Below are 19,222 nucleotides of genomic sequence, written 5' to 3'. Positions count from 1 at the left end.
CTGAGGTTAGGAAAGTGCTGATTCGGAAATGTCCCTGGCCATCAGTGTGGGTTGTGGCACTACCCCCATATTTCTGGTGTAAAAAAAAGAAAAAATATTCTTTGAGATAGTCCCAAATTTCCAACTCTGATCACGTGAGTGATCTTTAACTTTTTTATTTCCAATATGTACGTATGTATAACCTACCTTTTATATAGCCTAATTTCAAATAGTAGATAGGGACATAGTGGTCTCACCGACATTGCTTCCTTTTAGGAGGCAGAAAACAAGATCCAATCGTCATAGTGCATGTAATTTTTACATTAATTCAAATAAAGTCTGTTCTTTCTAGTAATGTAGGTTTTTTAGACCTCCGGTAAGAAAACTAAAAAAATAGTGACCTCCGGATAATACCAAAGTACCAAAATATTTTTATATTGTAAGGTGAATGTTTGAAAAGGATGGATGATCTATTTATTCAGTGTTGACTTATTTTTTAACATTTACCCTATCATGTGACAATTTGATGAAAGAAACAATTGTAAAAATAAATGTCTCTAAGATGACTCCCCCAAGCATAACAACAACTGGAAGTAAGAATTTTACCTTTATAGCCATTTAGCATATAGGGTAGTAAAAATTTATTTTCTTGGTATTGTTTATTTTGTCTTATCGAGATCTTTGACTTGATGAGGTATCACTGAGTGGGTTATCTTATTAAAATTTTACTGAGTACTAATTTCGGTATATAGTAGATAGTTTGAAGATGTTTAAGTAGTAACTGGGATAAATGGGGTACATTAGTTATTACTCATCTGTCAAGAAGTGATAGAGGATGGTTCAAGATATCTGGTGCAGAATTTGGTTACATATTCTGGTTTGTTCTTTCAGGTAGCTCACCTCATGCACCATGCAGGCCAACAATCACCGATATTTGTCAGTGAATAACTCAAACCATGCTAATGATGAATATGATTTTGAGGAAGATGATAACTTGTCTACACATGATTCAGAAGACAGCGATGAAGGTAAATTGTTTTAATCTCTCATTTCTTGTAGAACAGGATAATTAAATGTACTACTTAACTCTATAAGCGCTATGAGTCACAATCGCGACACATTAAAGCTACCTAAGCGATAAGTGAGTGGTGAGCGTTATCGTAAGTAAGTTTTCTGCATACTCAAGATATCAAGTGAGGATGGCTGTTTGGTTGAGGTGCTACTCTTGGATGTTTGGGAGTTGTTATGTTTCATATAATACATACTCAGGGGTATGTAGTAATAGTATTGCATAGTAAAATAACTTTTGTAGATAAATGTAAAAGCACTGTGACGCCACCGTGATATCATCGGTGCAAATGGTGTTGACATGTCGTAACCTCAAACTCACTCATCTCCCAAATAATAATAGTGAAACATGTGAGGAAATAGCAGAAATCCAAGTTTGCTAATAGTAATAGAAATATATGTGACTGGCGGGAATCGAGTCAACTAATCAGAACAGTTGAAAACAAACCAGCTGACAGTTAAGTTGTAAACATTAAAAAATTATCTGAATACATTGAAGATTTACATCCGTCTATTCGAATTGTCAATATTGTTAGTGAAATAAGGGAAGTTTTAAATAATTTCACCATTCTGCCACATGTGGGTCATGTCAATGTCTCAAATTTGTCCCCCCCCAACACCTTATTTTTAAAATTTGTTATTGTAAAAACCGTGAAAGAGTCATGAATTTGATAATTAAGATTGAATGGGGGGACCCTGTGTGAGCATCAGTCATTACTTGGAAATTGGATTCAAAACTTTTATTTCTCTTATCACTTCCATTTTATTTTGGAGACAGTTGATTAGAACATTAGGCACTAATCTTTACAATAACAACTGAATGAAGTTAAGGTGACATTTTTGAACTCAACTAATACTTATTTATTATCTTTTAATGTTCTAGGCACAGAAGAAGCAAGTGAGTCTGAAATGGCGAAAGGTGGAGAGGGATGTACAGAAATCAAAGAACAGTGAGTACAATAATTGATCAAACCATTATTCTCAGCCTGCCCCCACTTCTCTCCACTCTTTCCTTCCATTTTACTCTTCTGTATATTCAAATCAAAATCAAATCATATCATTTATTGTCAGGACACTACAGTAGTGTATAACAATGTCGATAGTTATAACATGTAAAACGAGTTAAAGAAGCATACTATTACTAGCATTGTAAAATTCATTTACACTATATATACACTTCTTAAGCAACATGTTTTTTATGGAGGTTTCAAACCTAGGCCTAGATAATTTTTTTATATGTTTAGGTAAAGCATTGTACAATTTGATTCCCAGATACCTGAAGCTACTTTGTGTGCTTGTGTATTTACACTTCATTAGTAACAGATCATTCCTATTTCTCGTAAAATAGTTATCACAAAGGCTAACTAGGTCATTCAAGTTATCTTTAACATACATCAAAACACTTAATGCATAAACAGATGGCAGGGTTAGAATATTAAACTTTGTAAACCAAGTTTTACAGTTATCTCTGTTAGGTACACCAGCAGCCAATCTGACAGCCCTTTTTTGCAGAATAAAAACATGTATTCCAAGAAACTTAATACTATTATCGCTACTTTTACTGTACAAATTAAGAGGTAGGTCTTGAACTTTTTCAATGTTTATGCAAAGTTTATTTGCAGAACACCAGTCCAAGACAGTAGAATTCTTATCGCTAAGTTTATTTACACTGTCCAAGGCTGATTCAGCACTAACCAATAGCCCCAAGTCATCTGCAAAGAGATAAGTATTTACACAGCTGTCATTTAGATTTCCTGGGAGGTCATTTATATGAAGAATAAATAATGTTGGCTCCAATATTGAGCCTTGCGGCGCTCCAAAGTCAACAGGTTTAGTTACTGAATAATAATAATTAATTTTTATGCAACCTCTATTTCCCATTATCATCACTTGACTAAACTCCTTCACTTTAGTCACTCCTTCTTTTTCAATACATTTTTAATAGTACCAGTAAGTATTTTAATGTTTTTGTACTTCTATTACATTTTATTCTGCACAGTATGATTTGAGAATAATACATAAATGAATTCAATATTCTGCAAAATAGTTGTTTTAGCATCTGAGGATTCTTTTGAGCTAAAACAGATATTCTTTATAGCATCAGTATTTTTTGTTGGTTTCTAGATAAAAAATTTAGTATTAATTTATAAAATTACCTCTGTAGTAATCTCTCAAACCAAAAAAGATCTGTTATTGCTATTGTAGTAAATCAACATTTATTTATTTATTAATACGAAGGATAAATTGAGCAGCATATCATTAACTATCGACTTTGTATGCCAATGTTTCAGGGTATACCGGGATAAGCTATTTAACCTGAAGGCACAGTTAAACCAGCTGAAAGAAGGCACTCACCCCGAATACAACCGTTTGGTGAAGAAACTTGAGGTAGAATGGAGAGAAAGGTATATAAAATCTTAAGTGATTTGTTTTCTTGTCAATTAGCTATTCAATTATGGGTGAATTTCCTTCGATTTGATTTTAGTCATTCGCCCCAAACTCTATGTTTGTGAGATCTGTTTGTAGTAATCATATTTGCTACTGGAAGGAGAATCGCATAGTGTTTAGAAAGGATTTCATATCTCATCGGAAAATAACAATAGTTTTATAAGTTAAATAGTTTAATTTATGAACCATGACAAATGTCCACGATTCTGTTAATATAACATGTTTAGGTAAGGCTTCCTTTAATAATCATTAGTTGTTTAAAAACCATGTTTATTGCAAAAATATTAAAAATTTAAATTAAAGTGTACATATAGAAAATTTGAACCGTTTGGTAAATTCCATTATATTTAACATACCTCTACATTTTGGCATTTGTAACTGATTAGTTCTGTGTTCTGTGAAGGGAGACCAATGGATTAAGGAGAAAAATTTCCATGAGCTTGATATGGATGCCATTTACAAAATGTATCATCATACTTATATTTAAACCATGAGAGAAACAGGTGACTGAATTAATAAGTCCGTTTTATCACCTATTAGGAGTGCTTTGTATAATGTACAGTATATATTTAAGTGTATGCACTAAATAAATTCTAGAACAATTTTAATGTTTAGGTTACGAATGATGAACGTAATTTGGAGGGACTACTTGGTCGATTGTGTGGAAAGGGACTATATAAATGAGAAAAGAGCGGCAAACAAAGAGCTGGAAGAGAAGAAGATCGAACTGAGGCAGAACTTAATATCGGAAATGGAAGAGAAACGGAGGATAGTGGATTCCGAGAGGAACACAATGGAGTTGAGCGGGGACTGTGCGGAGACAAAGCCGGCGATGACGAGGAAGCTGCGGCGGAGACCACACGACCCCGTGCCGTTGCCGGACAAGCGGCGGGGCAAGAGTGCGTCCCACCCGTTACACCTCAACTACCTGGCCGACGAGAAGGAGATTGACATGGATATCAAGGCCATCCTGCGTGGTCCGCACCGTGGCTCCACTTCACGTAAGCCAGGTTAGTAGCAATCAAGTAAGTCCACATAAGCTTTGAGTAAATTTTCTATTCTGTGGAGGAAGTTAGAAAGTATATAGGATTTCTACCATGCAAGAACACGAAGGTGAGGCAAATTGCTCTATTTAAAATTCAATTCTACAATTGTAAAATACAATGAATGTTAAACATCAAATATCCACCAGTAGCAGTTATGTGGTGCATCACTGTGACACCAGATATAAAAATGATTTTGTAATTCCTTGTCATCGTTTGGAATTATATAAAAAATACATTATAGTTAGAAAATAAACTTTTAAGAAAAATTCCTGATTATATAAAAAGTGAGAGTAGATTTACTTGTTTTGTTTTGTCACAATGTAAAGAACGAATATGCTCAATTAGGTGGTTGTCTATAAAAAAATATTATTTAAAGTAAATGATGTATTAAACGATTGTTAATACTGCAATCATGTACACTTAATATCAAGATGTTTTAGTTGTTAGCCTTAGTCTCTATTGATGTTACAGTTATGATATCGGGCAGCGGAGTGACAATGGGACCATTGCCAACAGAAAATTCAGTCATGGAAACCAGGATAGAAGATGGAAAGCTTCTATATGAAAGAAGATGGTAAGTTTGTTACTTTTTTAAATTTGTACACAAAAATTTAACTAAAGTTAAAATTAATTTTGTACAACTTGTGAATGTAAATTATGAAGGAGGCAAACGTTGTACATTTTTTATGTGTAAGGAGATGTCAGTATAAAAAATTGATAAAAATTATTTGTTATTAGATTTTTTATGGTTTTGAGCAAAAATGTATAATTTAATAGAAATATATGTTTATCAAAACAAATACATGTCAAGTTTGATCATACTTGGGCTGTTTGTTTGTCTGGTAATGTACATACATACAAGAATATTTTTACAAACATCTATTCTTTTTCCTGAGAAAGTTCCAAAACTTAAAAATATTTTTTGTTTTTTTTTTTTTTTTTGCCACAATATTCTTCCCCAATACAATATTGTATATGAGAGAAAGTAAAATGATACCTTGTTATCGTACATTTGAACAATTTACCATTAACTACCGACCAGGTCTAGTGGTAGCAGATCACCAAATTCACAGTCAAGAACTGCAGAGATGTACAGAGTTTAGTGTTTCTATTATCTACCAATATGATTACATAATTTCAGAACTAGGTATGTCTAGTAATGTCCTCATCGCCCCCAGGAGGGGCCACTTAGGGCTGGTTTATACCTTCCAGTTGAACCCACACTGGACACAGCAGAAACCAATGTGTCACTGAAATCTGGGCAACCCTATGGATGTACAGGAGCGGCACATCGCTAACCATAAATGTTGAGTTCTGGGGTGCAAGGGTAATTCAATAGGCCTAGTCTACTGAGGGGTTGGAGTTGTTGGGGTTCCCTATGTGTTAGAGGCTGTTGCTACCCTAGACATAAGGGTCTGCTAACCTTTGCCTGCTAACTTGAGAGGCTGGTTCAGAGCTGGCTTCCCCTTCTTCCAAGGGGACATGACTGAGATTAATGCCCCAAAGTTTTTCCTCATGGATCTTGACAGGCGGTGACCCCTACTCCCAATCTGACCCGTCTAAAATGTCCTGTCACTCTGGAAGCAGTGCAAACGTCCTTTTAGGACCGGATGCAATTTATTAGAGAACAATAGAAAAAAATGTCCTAATCCATAACTTTGTTATAAATATATGAGTGAAATAACTTTGTTTAAGTCAGTGTCTCGGATTTTCAGGTTTCATAGAGGACAGCCCGTGTACGTGGAGGGCAAGGATACCCCTCGGTTCCCTGCTATCATATCTGCCATAGCTACTGAAGTGGTATGTGCACTAGATCAAAATGTTTTCTTTTATTTCATTGGTAATGCCCATTTTGGGTTAAATTGACAATCAATTAGGTATTCTTATCTTCGTCAAATCCAAAAACAACCGTCAGGTGAATGGTCAATGCTACGTGTTCCGGATATCACTTCATCATCAGACTACAGCATAAATTTGAATCCGCTGATTGGCTCGGTTTTTGTAGTTAACTGTGTAGCACAAACAAACACTCGTTTCACAAAGGCTCATTAAACTTTGTAGGGATGATGGAGTGATATCCAAATCTTGTGACTTGTGATGACACCTCAAAGTTGTTTTTGGTTGTGACGGATGAAAGAGTGCCTAATTCATTCTCAAATGTGTTTTTGCTTGAAGTTGCATTTCACCAAAGACCTCACTTCATGATACAAAGAATCAAGGAAAAGACCAAGATATATTGTAACAGAAATTCACAGCAAATGCAATCCTCCAATTTTCCAAGCACTGTGGGAATTTGAAACACAATATTAAAATCACAGCTGTAAACAATTTTTTCAAGTTTTATTTTTGCAGGGAGAGTTACGAACAATTATTAATATTCAAATATGTATAATAGAATTGAATTGACATTATTTCATCATTTTTCATATAAATTGACTTTTATGTATATGTCATTATGGAGATATCTTTTTACCAAATTACATTTTAAATTGTATTATCCAACAATATTGTTTAATTAAGTAAAATTAAACTCTCTACAAGTGCTGTTCTACTTTTTCATCTGAGAAGTTTACAATGAGGATCTAATGGTATATTGTTAAAAGACATGGCTAAAATAATTGTTCTTCACCAATTTAAAACCACACTGTCCTATAATACAGATTTTATTTTTGCGAAGCCTTCTGCTTTTAAGGAAAGCATCTTTACAACAACATGGTTGAATGCAAATTGGTTTTAGCATTATTAGATTGTTTGATTTTAAATTAATGTAGAAGTATATATCTAATAACCAAGCAGGATCTACTCATATAGAGTAAATACAATGTGTTTTTTTCTTCACTCAACAATGGCAAATGTCTGAAAACATCCTGTTACTTTCACGAATCCTCGCCAAAAACAAGCTTTAAATGAATAATGTGATGTGCTTTTACAGTTGTGGGTGAAGAAGACCTCAGACTCCAGCAAAGTGAAGATCTACATGTCACATCTGTCCAGTGGTAAGATGACTATCAAGAGGAGGGCGGCGTGAACATTGCCTACAACAAAGATTTCTTGTCAACTAAGATGAGTTTTCTCTGCCTGACTATGTAGAAAGCTGTACATAATCCAGCGGCTGCATACAAGTACAAGTCATTTTTCAATAATTGCAAAAATGAGTACAAATTTGCAAAAGCCAATGGTTTGTAAATATGTCTGAAACCGGTAATATTCTATAACAGTAGAGTGTCAATAATTTGAATGTAAAAAATCCAGACTATGATAATCTGGATTTGTTTTTGGTCAAAAGAATAAAAGTCCTTTGTGAATATAATTAACTCGCATTATTCCTGAACGGATGAACCGTATTATGGATTAACCCTGATGGTTTGATAAATTTTCAAAATAATGAAACAGCGAGAATTTCATGGAAAATGAGGTAAAGATCATTAAACCTGTTTTTTTGTATAAAAATTATTTTCAAGGTCACTTTGCATGAAATTCATAGAATTTTTATCTTTTTTTTATAAATTTATTAAAATTTTTGTATTCTCTTTCCATGCACTAAAGTGTTAATCTTAGACTTTTATCTTGGTTACTAATAAATCGTTACAAACCGTTTTTCTGCTACCAGTGTTCTGTGGGGATTTCGTATCCATTTTAGGTATCCATTTAGGGTAAATATACATCCAGTGTGTGAGGTACACAGCTGAAGTTTATGATTGTCCTGAAGGTTTTTGCACAAGATGGTTGAGAGTAGTGATGCGCGATTACGAGATGTTACAATCGAAACGTTTCGATTGTTTGGACCCCTCGAGACATTTCGATTGTGATTCCCTTAACGAGAGGTTCTTACCGAGAGGTTTTTGCCGAGATGTTCCTAGCGATTGTTTCATTGCGACACGACATCTCTTCTCGTACCGGGCATTCGAAGTGTTTGACGAAATGTTGAAAACGAAATGTTTGGTTCCATGATCCATAACTTTGTTTTTGCGATACACCATACACGCTTGACGAGAGGTTCCAACCGAGAGGTTTCTAGCGATTGTTTCGTTTACGTGTACGATCTATTCCATTCTTTAACTAGGCAATAGAAATTCTAAGGGAGATATGTTTGCCGATCGACAGAAGGATTTAACTGAAATATAAATTAATTCAGTTACTTTTTTTTACTGACTTGACTTCCGAGTTTATTTAATGAATTATTATATTAGCAGCTACATTTAACATTATACTACGTTAAACGCTTATTCACGTTACAATAATGACGTATGAACGTAAAACATCCAAAAAATTACATGGTACAAAATAAAAACATTTAATATTTTAAAATAATAACCAAGAAAAGCTATTTATTATAATTCAAGATAATATACTCAATCTTAATGCTTGAATAATTATAATTTACATTTTGACTAGACACTATAAAGTAAACTATAAAGTAGAGAGTGGTGCAAACCATATATATAGAACGTAAATATGAAAAATAGTTTGAGACAGGCTCGTGAAAAGTAAACAATAACAAATTGGCTTAACGAATGCAACAATCGAGAGAAACTTTTTCGATTGTAAAGACCTCTCGCTAAGCAATCGAAACAATCGTTAAGCAGAACCTCTCGAGAAGGAACATTTCGATTGTATTAACCTCTCGCAATCGCGCATCACTAGTTGAGAGTGTCCCAGGTCCTAAATGGAGGAGGACTGGCAAATCCCACCATTATTAGGTGCTTAAGTGGGCTGAATGCTGTTGGTTGCTCATTTAACTTTAGAGACCCTGGGCTGAAGCTGTCTTCAATCATTTAGGAATGCTCTTCACCCCGAAGGCTTTCATCTGTTACCATTTCAGTTAGACTGAACTTGTTTGTTTATCTGCGAAGAAAGGAATAGTGGATAAGAGACAAAGAAGTTAATCTTCCTGAAAATAAAAATGTTTGAAACCAAGTGTTGATAACAGGTGATGTCAATGATCACAGTTTTGAATAGGCTAAAAGAACAACTGAAGATTGGCACAGTCATTGTAACCTTTAGACTTTTGAAAACCGAAATAAAAATATAAAAACAATATTTACATTAAATTTGCAAAGTAATTACGTGCAACAACATCGTAACAATTAGTAGACTAATTTACAGCAATAATAAATTATAACAACACTAACGTTCACAGAGAAACGACTACATGAATCTATTGTGATTTAACTTTGATATTTAAACAACCTAGGTCTTCTGAGGCTCTTGATAAACCGGAAGACGTTTCTAGGAGCTAAGAATTCAATCTAGGCACTAGTTGTTTTTACCTTTTTTTTAATTGTAGACCTATGGGACGTATCTCATATTAAAGATATGATCAGTATACATTCAAACTCTTGTTAGTTTTTTTCATAAATAAATGGGGACAGAAAACTGCTTCATGAAGAAATAGACAAGTTATAGTCTATCAGGTCGTCTTAGCGAGGAAAGTTGTAGTAGTAGAGTTGTAGGAGACTATCCTACACTGCGTGGGATGGTAGTCGAAGAGAGAGCGAAACTCTCGATCTTCAACCGAGTACGCTGTAACACAGTGACAGCTGAAATCTGCTGTCTATCTGTGTCTGAAGAGATGAAACAACGTCGAAACAGCTTCACTTGTGCGGAGTACCTACTCCTTTGTTCAGCAAAAGGTTTTTCAAAGGAGCTGAAATTGCATGGCAAGTAAGTGGGTGGTGCCTACTATGCCGTAGCAGCCAACTGAGTGGTAATAGGGCATTGTTTTTGAAGGGAACAATCCGTTTTAGCTTTGAGGAGTGAATCTCAACTCATATTACGGAGAGAATCTCTAGTGAGAAAGAGGACCGCTGAGGCACAACCAGACAAGGAAGTCGAGTCCGAGGTTTCCTTCCCCAGGCAGCATGAGCTACGGGTGCTGGAGCTGCATCGGCACATACGGACAAAGTGCACCGTACAGATGCAACTACTTGTGCAAGTCCAAAATTGCCATATTCCTCGTTTTGTTGAAAAATCCCCTTGATAACCCTCAAGATGTCCCTAGGAGCTAAATGTCTCATCACAGTAATTTTAGAAAAGCCTTGTAAAGGCGTTTCCACCTAGTCGCTTTGCAATCACAGATGAAGTGCATAGCAGTCTCCTTGAATTCCTTGTAGAAGCAACCACAAGTCCAACTCACAGACAGACATAGATGTAGACATTTCTTTATTTCATGAATGTACAAATACATACATTGTGTACATCTCAATGGTCAATGAGTTTATAAATAAACTTAATGTCACATAACATAAATAAGTCAGCAACCACATAAATATAACCTCCAGAATTTAGGCAGACATGCATATTTGTATATTATAAAACTTCTTCTCAACTAAAAGTTTTCCCAGCAATTTTGACTAAAGTCCTTTAGATTCAGCCTTCACTGCATTTGTTATATCAGATGGAAGTTTGTCAAAGAAAAAAGGACAAGTGAAATCAAGGTTTCTTTCGGAGAGAGTAAGACGACGACTAGGAGAGCAAAGGTCACTTCCATGTCTCTCGCAAAAATTCCAGCTCTCGATAATCTGTCAGCAATCTCATTCAGCCATGCAGCTTGACTGTCCGATAGGGTATATATGTTGGTATCCTTTAATTTTCCTAATAAGTTGATTCTGGCGCACAGATAAGTATTTCTGTTTGAAAGATGGTTGAAAAGGAACCAAGAGCTTTAGAGAACCACACAGTAGGTTCTTTAACACCTAGACCCACCTCTTCATCCATCTATGTACCAGATCTGTGCTATCTTCTTGAAAGAGCGGCTACCTTGCTGCTAGAGTTGTGCCCTGTTATGATCAGTTAGAATGGATGGTCAAAGCAGAATTGTTTCAGCATAGAATTCGAGCAAGATATGAGTGTATGTGAGCTGTACAAATTATTGATTATATTTATTGGCTTCCTTGAGTTCGTTACCTGAAGCAGTCTCACAGCACTAAGAGCAACCTAATCCATAACGTAAATGTGCAGGTTAAGGGGAGGCAACCTGTACTTTTAGAGTTTAGAGCTGTAGCCTAAAACAAGAATGAATGACCACGGACAACATCTTAAAGTAGACTAAAAAGACAAAGCAGTTCCCCAACATGCTGCAAGCAATAACTGTTTTAAATCCTCAATATTAAAGTAAGTACAAAAAGGTTGCAATCCCTCACATTTAAGAAGATGGGAACTAGCATACCAAAAAGTTGTTTTCAATTAAATTCAAGCTTAATTATCACTGGAGTTTTTAAAAGCTCAGGGGTTTCAGAGGTAGTGTACATTGTAGAGTTTTTCTGAAGTCAGTTTTTTCAGTACCCATAAATTACAAAATACCAAGTCTTATGAATTTTAACTGAAATCTACATTTATTTTCTGGTTGGTGAGCCTAAAGATCTTGTTCAAGTAATAGTTCAGTATCCTCTTGCCCACACCAAAACGTTGTGCAAACCAATATAATTTTGAACATGTAATGACATTTTATAACATCTGTCTGTCAATAAAATATCAATCAAACTTTTCAAACCATTTTTGTTTGTAAATCTTGTTTCTAGAACGCAACTTATCGAGGTCTGTTTGTCATTAGGATAGAATATATTTACAGTAATAAGAATGATCATTATTAAAGTGTGTTATGGATTGTGTGCACAAGTATTATTTTACGTTGAAGACATCTCTTCCCCAACTCTTTTATTGATTCATTTTGAAAATCAGTAACATTTTAAAATCCAGAAAAGATCTTATTATAGTAATATTAATGTATGTATATTATCGACGTTTTACTGTATGACAAACATTAGATGCTTTATTCTTATTGCTTTACTGTAGATAATTATATGAGTTCATTTTTATTCATCAATTCATTTCTCTTACTACTGAAAAGATTGTTAATATTATTCTGCTTTACACTGGAATCCAAAAAAAGTCAACCAATTTTAGGTGTCTGTTCTCAGCCTTGATTTCAAACCAAAAATATTAAAGCTTAAAACCAACACAAAGTTAAAACAGACACTCAAACTGTATAATAACGTTTCCTTGTGGTCTGTTTTGTTTTTTACGAAGTTGCAATGTAAATTATGTCATTAAAACAACTCCCTGTTGTTAAAATTAGAAGTAAGGATGAAAAATAGAGTTTTGTACTGATTTCAAAATAAAGAGAGATAGGTTTAGTAACATTTGTGTGGTTATTTAATTTCCTGTTCAAAGTTATGAATTAGTTTTCGTTTCGTTATGAATAATTTGAAATTCTGAAGAATTCTTTGAAATTGGAATTTTAGATAACATGTATTAACATCAGATTAAGCTTAAATAATAAAGGTAATTGGGGAAAAGTTCCAGTTGCAACAGTTCTGCTAGTACCGATTCCTCAAGGATTTATCACTTAGGCTGGTAGGTAGCTTTTATGCTCTAATCTACCTAATGCCAGCCTAGGCCTTCGATTCATTTTGTAAGTGCATCACATTCTACCAACAGGTGTCTCCTGTCCATCTTGAAAGTTTTACAGGTACCATCCCTCAAACCGAGCTTTCTCAGGTGTTAATTGAACATGCAATGCTCACTAAGGAAGCCTTTCAATTCTCATAGCCTGTTCCTCTTAAGCCTGATGAGCGTTTCAGCTCACCTCCATTCATAATTCCTAAGTAATCCCTTGGCTTAACACAGCCTTGGGTTGCTTTCCCAAAGATTTTCCATTGACATAAAAAGTTGTATTGTACGAGAAATAAATATATTTTATTGTGATTGTCTTCTCTTTCCCTGAGTTTTCCTTCAAAGAGTGCTGTAATCAACCCACGTCCCAATTCAGATCCTGTTAGTTGAGTGGTAGCCCCTTTTCTGGCTAGTTTGTACGCTTCTGCATATGTGATAAGCTCACCATATAATATGATTGGACAATTCAGTGCTCTGTTGCCTGTTAATTTTGGATCAAAATGACAATTTTCAGTTTTTTAACATGCCATTTCTATACAGTTTCTCTTTGTTTAAAGCATCTAATTGACAATGGATTTCTTGAAGAGTAATAAGATTATATAGGATTGCCATCATAAGAATTACAATAACAAAAAAAATATTTTGCAGACTTGTATTTGCAATGTGTCAAATTCTAAAACACAGGGTTCAGCGTGCAATTAAAGTAACTAATACAAATACACAATAATGAACACTAAATTTAAAGATAATAATTAAAGTACTGTATGTAGAAAGTAAACATATCTGAAGTCAGCATCACATTAGGAGAAGCATTAAAGAAAAATTATGATACAATATAGGTGTGTCGCTGTAACGTATGATGCATGCACCATATCGGTAATAGGTCTTGCACCATGATGACAACCTAGCTTTTCATTTGATGAAAGCCCACTTTTAGGCGTTTCTTAAAATTCAATTTAAGCAGATTTTTATGAACCTAATTGTAAATGACCCAACTGTAGTAGGTTTCTACAAAATGATTACAGCTATTATAGCATAGAATGATAATTGTCCAGAGAATACCCATAGATCACATTTATAAGAAGATCATAATATATCATTCTACACACACCTCTCCCCCCCCACATACTAAGTTATATACATGTTGCTGTTTGAAAATAATGTAAAGAATACAGAGTAATGGTTTTGTGTCAGATATTGTGGTTAATTTCTAAATATTTGAAATTTTTCATTAGTAGTTCCTTGTAAAAAATCTATATTTTGTTAGGTAAAAATTAATAAATGACTAACTAAACAACGTTACATAAATTTCCAATCATTGTCATTTTCCAGTATTATAATAAAACAAAATGTTTTATTAAACAGATTCCCCACAGTCATAATGATGAAAAAACTTAACAGCGATAAAGTAAAAATGATACCATGTAGGTGTCATATTCAAAGATCAGCACTGTTACCAATCAATAATGTGAAATATTGTAGTTATATATTAATCAATCAGAAACGATCAGCTAGTAGGTAACTTGTATATAGGTCTGTATTATAGGAAGGTTTAAAATTAAAATATCTCATCGACTTTTATACTTATAACGAACACTACAACTTGTTAGCATTTGTAATGTAGTTTTTATCAGTTTGAACTATCATAATGCTGTTTGTAGCAATAGGAGGAGGAATAATTTTAATTTTAGTGGTAGCGTTCATCGGTAGTTGAAACATAACAGTAAGACAATAATTAATCAGATTGCAGCAAAATATATTTCTGATTGTTCAACTCTAGAGCAACATCTGGTGAAGAAGTCCAAAGTAGAAAAACAGACAACCGGGGAAGAACGGGTGTTACATAATGCATCTTCTGAAAGAATTGCTAAAGTTGCTGAAAGATAAAGCTGGATAAAATGGATACTGGTTTTCTGGTAACTCTTAACTTTCCTTGAGTTTCCACAGCAACGGCAGGTGACAGGATATCTTTATTATTACCGTGAGCCTCAAACCATGGGAGGGACTCAGCCTGAAGCTTGTGTCAGAGGGAGACATTCCTTACACAAGTATTGCAACTGCCTTCTGGATTATGGATTATGTACATGCCCAGAACAAGCACATGTTAGTGGCTGAATGGATTATTCTCTGTAAGAGTGGAGAGAGTAAACCTGTGCTACCAACCATCACGATTGACTGTACTTCTGTCAACAAACTTGAGTAAGATGGTCGTTGGATCAACTGCAAGTTTGGGAAAATCCAGTTAAGGCTAAAGGTTGAAGGAGGATCCCGGGAGAAAAGAGAAGGGGGAACCGAACCCTTGGCTAACTTCGCAAGAGGTAGCTGGTGCACAGAGAATGGAAGCTGAAGAGTGTGTCCCAGCTAAACCCAATAAAGGAAAGTTTGCTCATGAATTCATCAAAGAAGGCATGAGAAGAAATCTACCTGTTCCCAAGGAAAGTGACATTGGTCTCTACCAAAAGGAAGGAAGGGTGGAACAACTAAATCAAGTAACAAGAAGGTTGATAGGAGTAGACCACCTGGAGAAAATGAGAAAAAGGTGTAAAGACTTGTCCAACTCAGATAAACCTCCACTTTGCAAAGGGGAAGGAGATTTATCTCAACAAGACAGGATATCACCCTCCTCAAGGAAAGGTAACTAAGTAATTATAAGAGTCCTTAGATCTCAGGTAAGTAACTTGTATAAGATAGAACTACTGAAAACCTAAGAGCATTAAGTTTTCTCTTAACATGTTATAAAAGCAAATAAGTGCTTTTTCCTGTTTCAGGATTAATATTAAGGGATTTTGGTGGCAGTGGCGACAGAAGTTGCCACCTACCAATTGCCCCGAATGAGGTAGTCTGTGCCTCAGCCTTCTTGTCAAGTCTCTCAACACGTCCATCATTGGCTATTGAACTACAGCGCAAAAAAGGGTGGCATTGGTCTATGGATGTGACATCATCACATAGGGTCTGATACCCTCTGAGGTAACAACAATAGAGGTAAGTAGTTCCAGAGGATATTCTTAAATCTGATCTAAAACTAGTTGGTTGAGTCTAGAAAGGTGCCAATGACATTAAAATAGATAGATCGATAAGATGTCTGTCAGGAGGGTGCCGGCAAGGTACGAGCATGCGTTGGGGAGGGTGCCGGCAAGGAACGAGGATGTGTAGGGGAGGGTGCCGACAAGGTACAAGGATGTGTAGGGGAGGTTGCCGACAAGGTACAAGGATGTGTAGGGGATGGTGCCGACAAGGTACAAGGATGTGTAGGGGAGGGTGCCGGCAAGGTACAAGGATGTGTAGGGGAGGGTGCCGACAAGGTACAAGGATGTGTAGGGGAGGGTGTCGGCAAGGTACAAGGATGTGTAGAGGAGGGTGCAGACAAGGTACAAGGATGTGTAAGGGAGGGTGCAGACAAGGTACAAGGATGTGTAACGGAGGGTGCAGACAAGGTACAAGGATGTGTAGGGGAGGGTGCCGGCAAGGTACAAGGATGTGTAGGGGAGGGTGCAGACAATGTACAAGGATGTGTAGGGGAGGGTGCCGGCAAGGTACAAGGATGTGTAGGGGAGGGTGCCGACAAGGTACAAAGATGTGTAGGGGAGGGTGCCGACAAGGTACAAGGATGTGTAGGGGAGGGTGCCGACAAGGTACAAAGATGTGTAGGGGAGGGTGCTGACAAGGTATAAGGATGTGTAGAGGAGGGTACCGGTAAGGTACTAGGATGTGCGGGGTAGAGGGGATGTCACAGTGCAGCGCAATCTAGGACAGGCCCAAGCAATGAAGGTATTAAAGATAGATGATAAAACATTAAAAGATGCCAACTATCACTGATAGAGAACAAATATTAAATATAATTATTGGTTTAAAATATCTGAAAAGAGTACTTTATAATATCATACTTTACATTTAATCAATAATCATAAACATTTCTATTGGTTTAAAATGAATAAAAATATTGACAAAACCCAATTAAATCAAATTGGAAATGTATGTCAGGTTATGAAAGCTTTTATAGAAAATTACATTTGATGGCACCACTTAGTAAAAAGTTGAGTTGACAAGTTAAGTGTAGAAGTGACACAAGAGTTGAGTGTTCACTAACATGGCTGACATAGTGAGGGACTATTGTAGATCCTCTACCCTGTACATCGTCAGGTATATAGGAGACAGCAGGAGATCTTATGTTGAGAGGTAAGCAAGTGTTATTATATATGAGTTAGTAATTTTTATTTTTATTTTTTTACGATAGGAAAATGCATTAAGCACCGTCAGGGACAGATGTTTGTATATGAGTTAGTATATTATACTATTTATAAGCTGTAATAGTAACTCAGTTTATTTTCTTATATTAATTATTGCAATGTTCCAAATCGTGGGTTATGGGGGGGGGGGTTGGAAGGGAGTAACCAGTGGTGTATCCAGGATTTTCATTTGGAGGGGCCTTAAGGGGGAGGGGGTTTTGATCAAAATTTCTATACTGTCAAAGATTTGTAATAAAACAGCAAAAACTAAATTTTGTATACATTTATATGATTAAATCTTCATGTAGATTATAGACCATGTCATCCTTATCTTCAGATCAGAAATACAACTTTATAAAAAAAGTCTTGTTCAAGAGTTATACAAGATTTCATTTAATTTCTAACCAATTCTCTTCCTAACAGAACTGCATACATTACAAACCATTAACAACTTTAGAACTTGTGACATTATACAAGATTGCAATTTATTATTTATATCCCATAACATATTATTAAATTAACACAATCTTCATTTATCTATATATATAAAAATGAATGTTTGTATGTTTGTCCTTTATGGAATCGTGAACTATTGGACCGATCATGATGAAAATTTGTACGTATATGTATTTTTCCACGGAGAAGGTTTATAAGCTATGCCCATCCCTTTCCCGATTCAGGATTCCGCCCCACTGGTTACAGAAATACCCATAAGAAATGCATTGCAGCAAACATATGTTAACGTCTTTTCAAATTTTTAATCAGCTGTTCTTTGTAAACATATATTACACTTATAGTTTTAAAGCATAGAGTAAGCTTAAGAGAAACGACAAATTTTGTTTAAACTGTTTTTGCAATCACTGTTAAACATAGACTTTACTATCCAGATAATACAATTCAAATTTGACGTAAAAATTCACCTTTAACTGCAATATTTATTTAATATAAACCATGCTCATGCTTGATCAGAATAGTAATGCAGATATCATAATTACTATCTTACGTTGGCTACAAATATAAAGAATGTTATAAAATCAACCTTAGTTGTTTTTTTTGACAGAAGTATGGTTCTCAAAACTCCGTGTGTACATATTCTCTCGATCGAGACAACAAAGCAAGCTCAATCGTGGCATCGGAGATATAACTAATTTAATCTAAAATTTATTATAGTAAAAAAAAAAAAATGTACTAAGTAATATAAGGACTTCGGTTCTTAAGATTTGCGTGCGAAGCCGTGGGTAACAGCTAGATAGAGGCAGGAATATGGTACATACCTTCATAATACGCCCAAGAGGCTCACGATGGAACGACTATCAATTATCTCAGCAATGTTTAGAATGTGATAGAAAAAGAATAAGTGAATATAGTGTACTGTTTTCAACGGGAAATTGCGTGCGAAGCCGCGGGCAACTTTTGCAAAAAATTATTGAAATGCGCAGCAAAGCGCGCCGGGCCCGCTAGTCATTTATAAAAAATACATTATAATGTTATAAAAATTCTAATTTGTATTAAAAGTCCATTAACAAAAGAATCTAGCATTATTGTTCTCAGTGGTTTCAGACCAAAAAAATGAATATAGTAGAGAATAAAATGATATTATAAAGAATATAATATTAAACCATATTAACTAATAAGGTTGTAAGTGTCTATCCTTTCTTTTTTTCGTATTTGGTTGTAGTGGATTAATAATCTACAAAATTTACAAATTTAATGTTTCTACTTATTGCATGCTAAGATCTGGCTAATCTTTATATCAGAGGTATGTGAGAAGTGTGTCTGCCCAGATTCCTGTGGGTGGTGGTGTTGTCAGTGACCTCTGGTCTGCTGCTGTATCATCTGTTGAGTGACTGGAAGGAACTGCGCCAGGGACCACTCAGGGTTGCTGTGGAAGACAGCCGTGTGAGTGTAAGCAACATTGACTTTCCGGCAGTAACCGTGTGTCCGGTCAATGTCATTGACCCCGACAGGCTCCATCTGTTGATGACCAGGTGAGGAAATTCTTAGGTAGATACATGTCGTCATCTGACACCATTATAATATGTATCAGTAATTTTCTGTTAC

General features: G+C 35.3%; 2 protein-coding genes across 3 annotated transcripts in view; both read left to right on the top strand.

The window, feature by feature from the left end:
- Positions 1-874: 874 nt before the first annotated feature.
- LOC124364225 (sin3 histone deacetylase corepressor complex component SDS3-like) lies at positions 875-7,851 on the top strand. Its single transcript, XM_046819547.1, has 7 exons — positions 875-1,007; positions 1,931-1,997; positions 3,339-3,452; positions 4,111-4,505; positions 5,013-5,115; positions 6,257-6,341; positions 7,474-7,851. Exons 1-7 carry the CDS (start codon positions 890-892, stop codon positions 7,567-7,569), a joined length of 978 nt encoding a protein of 325 aa, XP_046675503.1. The 5' UTR covers positions 875-889; the 3' UTR covers positions 7,570-7,851.
- Positions 7,852-13,966: 6,115 nt separating this feature from the next.
- LOC124364224 (pickpocket protein 19-like) overlaps positions 13,967-19,222 on the top strand; it is a 40,959-nt gene continuing 35,703 nt past the window's right edge. The window contains exons 1-2 of one of the 2 annotated variants that reach the window (XM_046819546.1): positions 13,967-15,917; positions 18,946-19,149. In XM_046819546.1, the coding sequence (XP_046675502.1) occupies positions 19,142-19,149 (8 nt within the window). In that variant the 5' untranslated portion in view covers positions 13,967-15,917; positions 18,946-19,141. The remainder of the gene's footprint in view (positions 15,918-18,945; positions 19,150-19,222) is intronic. The other variant, XM_046819545.1, reaches the window with a different exon arrangement.

This window comes from Homalodisca vitripennis, chromosome 6 (genome assembly GCF_021130785.1).
Source record: "Homalodisca vitripennis isolate AUS2020 chromosome 6, UT_GWSS_2.1, whole genome shotgun sequence".
NCBI classification, from domain to species: Eukaryota; Metazoa; Arthropoda; class Insecta; order Hemiptera; family Cicadellidae; genus Homalodisca; species Homalodisca vitripennis.
Note: the sequence above shows the minus strand (reverse complement) of the source record. Positions and strands in the feature narration are given on the sequence as shown.

Bases quoted from the DNA above. Each gene is read 5' to 3' on its own strand.
- LOC124364225 (XM_046819547.1), top strand. From the start codon at position 890: ATGCAGGCCAACAATCACCGATATTTGTCAGTGAATAACTCAAACCAT. The intron at 3,453-4,110 runs GTATATAAAATC...TTTAATGTTTAG, and splicing joins GAGGTAGAATGGAGAGAAAG to GTTACGAATGATGAACGTAA. The intron at 4,506-5,012 runs GTTAGTAGCAAT...TTGATGTTACAG, and splicing joins CTCCACTTCACGTAAGCCAG to TTATGATATCGGGCAGCGGA.